General features: G+C 30.1%; 1 protein-coding gene across 1 annotated transcript; it reads left to right on the top strand.

Moving 5' to 3' along the window:
• The first annotated feature begins 2,183 nt into the window (after window positions 1–2,183).
• On the top strand, window positions 2,184–3,201 carry LOC126664503 (uncharacterized). The gene has a single exon (XM_050356907.1). The coding sequence runs from the start codon at window positions 2,275–2,277 to the stop codon at window positions 2,956–2,958; it is 684 nt and encodes a 227-aa protein (XP_050212864.1). The 5' UTR covers window positions 2,184–2,274; the 3' UTR covers window positions 2,959–3,201.
• The last annotated feature ends 1,781 nt before the right edge of the window (window positions 3,202–4,982 follow it).

The following is a 4,982-nucleotide window of genomic DNA, read 5'->3' as shown; positions in this document are numbered from 1 at the left end:
ATTATAATTAAAGTGTAAAAAACGAAATTTAATTTTCAAAATCCAGTAAACTAATCAAAAAATATGGTCCAAAACCGTCCAACATCTCTATCTTCACTAAGGAGAAAATTTAGTGTACTCTAAGAGCAACAACTCCTATAACGGTATTCAAAATTTTAGTACTTCAATAACCATAGACTCGATAAATTTGTTTGAATTAGAAAATTATGTTAAAACAAATTGAAAATTATGTTGCTCATGGCAACTTTGGCATGTACAATAAAATCACTTGAAAAAGTTGATAAAAAAACACCTAAGACAAGTCATGGAAGAATGGCAAAAAGACCTAAAAATGAGACAAGTGCACAACAATCTATCAAAATGTCCCCAGCATTACAAGACAATTGCCCACTTAGAGAAAAAGAAGTTTGATACCTTCAAGGGCATCAAAAGAAAGAAAGATAAACAAGAAAAGGATTTTTGTTGCAAAAGTGAATGTAAAGAGAAAAATCAAATAAAGATATAAAATCTAGCAAATATGATTGTACTATGGTTATCCATTTCCCAAATGTCCATGGAGATTAATTAAATAAAAGGTCGCCAAAATTGATTAATTCACATTTAGTTTATTTTCATTAATTATGAATAATATTGCTAAATTTGAAGTTAATTTATCTCAAAATTTCGTCTATGTGGCTTGCTAACCCATTTATTTTACATGATTTGAAGGTTAATTGACATAAAATTAGATAGTACTATGGTTATTATGTTTTTACACAATAAATCTTACTTTGTTCACTTATCACCGTTGAATGAATTTTCATCACATTTATTCAATAGTTAAATGGACAAAATAAGTCAAAAATAAAGTAAATGTAGCCTTTCTCATTCTAATTAATTGATTGACATAAATAAATATGAGTTGATTGATTTTGAAGTACAAATTTATGAAATATGGTAATTATTTGTTTGAATTTAATTACTTTTTTACCAATGAGTTATAGCTCAAATGGTATAAGCGCTAAGCAGCAAACTGCTACGTCGTGGGTTCGATTACTCCCACAAGCGCTCCCCCTCCCCAATTATATAAAAAAAATTACTTTGCATAATCGTCAACTAAAATATATACTAAATAATACGGTGATTAGCTCCATCTATGGAGAGATTTGAAAACCCTGAATACTAATCAACTAAAAGTGCACGTAATGACACTCTGAATTTACATACTGAGTTTGATAATGAAACCAAATGCATGAATAAACAGTAAAACTTTCTGTTTTGGGACTGTTAATGGTTGATTTTATCATCATAAACAATGATTACCTCAAAAAGATGGTCATCTCGTTAATTGTACAAAGGAAACACTAATCAAAAATCCCTTCTTTTTTCTACGGAAATTTACTTTTGTAATATGTGCACTTCTGAATTTACAATTTTACTCCATTAACTTTTATTTTCTTTTAAATAAGTGTTTTAAATAAGTATTTTCTTTTGAATTTATGGAAAAAAAATTATAAGATATGAAATTAATATATCTCAAGTATTTTGCATTTGTGAACGTAATATTAAAATTATGCTTAAGAAAAACTAACTAAATCTATTTCATCGTCACAAAAAATTATTTATTTAATTGAATTGTATTTTACCAACTTATATATAACAAAAGTTTTTTATTTTATCATCCTATTAAAGTAAAATACGGCTATCAACGACGGAGCTAGGGGACTCGAGTGGCCTAGCCCTCCAATTTTTAAAGTTATAGTATTAGTACTAATTTTTTTTATATATATTTTGATATATCTTCCCAACTTTTAAAAATTGTCTTCTTACAATTCATACTGCGATTTGGCTTCTCAATACAATAAATAATGTTGGCTCCAATACTTTAGTTATTTCTATATAAATAATTAGTGACTAATAATGAATAAATATGTAAAATAATTAATACTTTTATCAAATTATTAATCTGTTAAATATATTATATATGAGAAAGTCGATTGTATATAGAAAATTGTGCCATTTATACACAATATCATTATTTTTATTACAATTGTAGCAAATTTTAATAAACATGGAGATTATTTTTTATTTACTATATTAATACTCAAAAAATGACTAAAAATATTTATTTGCATATTCTTAAAAATTAAAATATTACTATATAATATTTCTTTTAATATTCCATTCCATGCCTCTCTCTTACGCACTCCACCCCTGAAAAAGAAACCCACCCGACCCAATCCCTCTCTTAAACCCCTTTTTGCATGCACGCTCTTCTTCAGATCATTCCTCTTCATGAAACCAAATGAAATTCCAGGCCAATTCCTCAATTACATTTCATCTCAATTTCATTTCAATTCCAATTTCAATCTCATGACACTCTCAAACAATCCATTATTCTCATGCATTATCACTCTTTACACTCTAATTCTCTTATATTCACCGCAACCCTTCAAATTCTTTTTATCTCCGGTGCCGCTCATCACCGCCGTCCTCCTCCTCTTCCTCCTCCGTCTCGGCTCGGTTCAGAGACTCCAAAGCCAAAACCCGGATGGAAAAAATGGTACCCAATTGGAATCTGTTGAATTTGACGTACAGGAAATAAATTTTGTTAAACGGGTCGAATGCCCACCCGATTTTGAAGATTCGTTTGTTGAATGGAACGTGAGAGCGCCGTTGGAAATTATTTATGAATGTGAAGAAGATGAAGATAATGGATCCGAATTGGAACGGTACCCGTCTTTGTCAATGTACTACCCGGAAACGGACTCGGATTCCTCCTCTGACGGTGGGTTTTCGGTGACCGGAGAATGGGACTCGCCGGAGAATGAGTGGTTGATTGAAATAGCTCTTGATAATAATAATGGTAAGAAGTATTCGGGTTTGGGTATGGATTTGGATTCGGGTTTTTGTGTTGAAGAAGATAATTTGATAGAGATTGATTTATCTCCGCCGGTGAGGTATGACGATTACAGCTGATTAAGATTAATTAGGTTGATTTGGGTTAATTAAAGATGATTAGTGGTAGATTATCTGTTTTCTTGGATTATTTTTGCTTCTGGGTTTCGGGTATTTCGTCGGGTTTTTGGATTTTATAAAGTTTGGATTGACCATTGTATCATACGATTATTAAGTACAGTACAATTAATTAATCACTAAAAATTCAAAGATTATTTAAATGGGTTGACTAACACTGAAAGGTAATAAATTATTGATGAAGTCTCTAATCTTTTCATCTAAATTCTTGTTGATTGTCAAATTTTTATTTATTTATTTTGGATTGGGATTCCCTCAAGTTCATTTTCAACTTGAGGGGGTCATGTTCAGATCTACAACGTTCATTATAAAATGAACGGTGTAGATCAAAAAGATACAATTTTAATTAAATTAATCTACGCCGTTCATTTTATAATGAACGGTGTAGATCTGAACATTACCCCCTCAAGTTGAAAATGAACTTGAGGGAATCCCGATCCATTTATTTTTATTATTCGAGCTTCAAATTTCATAGTAAAAAATATCACTCCTTCCTTATGTTTTTTTTTTTAAAAAAATTATCAAATTTTAGAAAATCAAATTTGAAATGGTCACATTTATAAAAAAAATGAGAAAAGTTTAAACATTAAATTCGATGATATGGAACTAATATTTTGTGTTTATACATGATGTCTGATTTGTAGATTTTATTATAAAAGTAAAAATAGCATATATTTTTTCATTAAATAAAAATTGGCATATTATAAAAGGTTCAATCATCATAAGTGTAGATCTTCTTTTATTTTTTAATAAATAGAGGGAGCAACTTCCAATTATAAGAGAAAATGAATAAGTCGTACAAAAAAAAAATTAAGATTAAATAAAAGTTGAATGAATTTAAGAGTTGTAGCAGCCCATGTATATGGTTTGGCCATGGGTCCAAAAGTGAAGTCGATGATGGGTGTACATTAATAATAGATTGATAGAAATGTTTCATAAAAAAGAAGAAAAATCCTCTAGTTTGGTTATCCACTTGTGTTCATGTTAACCATAGATTATGCAACCTTATATTTTATTTTAGAGTGGCTTGATATTTAGGAGTATGCATCCTTCGGTTACTTAATCAAATTAAAGAAATCTTGTTTCCCTTTTTTTTTTTTAAGAAAACAGTTAGTGCCTTTAAAGTGTGTGCGAGCTTGACTAAGGTTAGATTTCAAATTAAAAATTAAAAACTGATTAAGCGATTGTGACTGATTTTCAAATGACGTAAAAATCTAAACGGTTCGTAAGAAAAATTCATGGAGAACTTTAAAAATAAACATAAAACTTTTGTAATTAAAATTTAGAATTCAACACTGTAAATGAAACTACGCTGAAAGTAATGTCAAAAATAAAGATTGAAAATAAGAAAATTATGAACTGTGTACAAAGAATTTCTTAAAATAAAATTTTTTGGTAGTGATAATCTCTTGAGAGTCGTTGAGTTTTTTGGTTGATTTTGCTGGGGGTTCAAATATTGGATTTCTCTTCTATTTATAACACCTGTAGAAACTGGCAGGTGATAACTCCTTCTTAACTGTCCATGTTCTCACTCCCACTTCTCCACTCCTAAAAAAACTGTTGGCTTTCTTTATTCATCTGAACTACCGCTTTCAAGTAAACTGTCAGCACATGAGATCCTAGGCTTCTGGTCAATTAAACTTCTGACAAAAATATTTTTGGGGTTCTGGCCAATTAAACACGGTTTAATGGCCAATCTAATTACGGGCTTATTCTTCTGAGAATGATTGAGCTTTGTAGACCTTCTGAAGAATCATTTATGAGCTTCTGGCTAAAACTCTGGAGTCAGCTTCTGGCAAACCTCTGGAGTCAGCTTCTCGCCAAATCTTTGGAGTTAACTTCTAAACAAACCATTGGAGTCTACTTCTGAGGTTCTTAATCACGATGGTTTTTTCTAATTCTTGAGAGGAAAATGAGCTTTATATATTTTTAATTTTGGCGTAAACAAATCTTTTCTCTTATCTCGG

The sequence above is a fragment of the Mercurialis annua genome, linkage group LG1-X (assembly GCF_937616625.2).
Source record: "Mercurialis annua linkage group LG1-X, ddMerAnnu1.2, whole genome shotgun sequence".
Lineage (NCBI taxonomy): Eukaryota > Viridiplantae > Streptophyta > Magnoliopsida > Malpighiales > Euphorbiaceae > Mercurialis > Mercurialis annua.
This window is presented reverse-complemented; position numbering and strand designations above follow the sequence as displayed.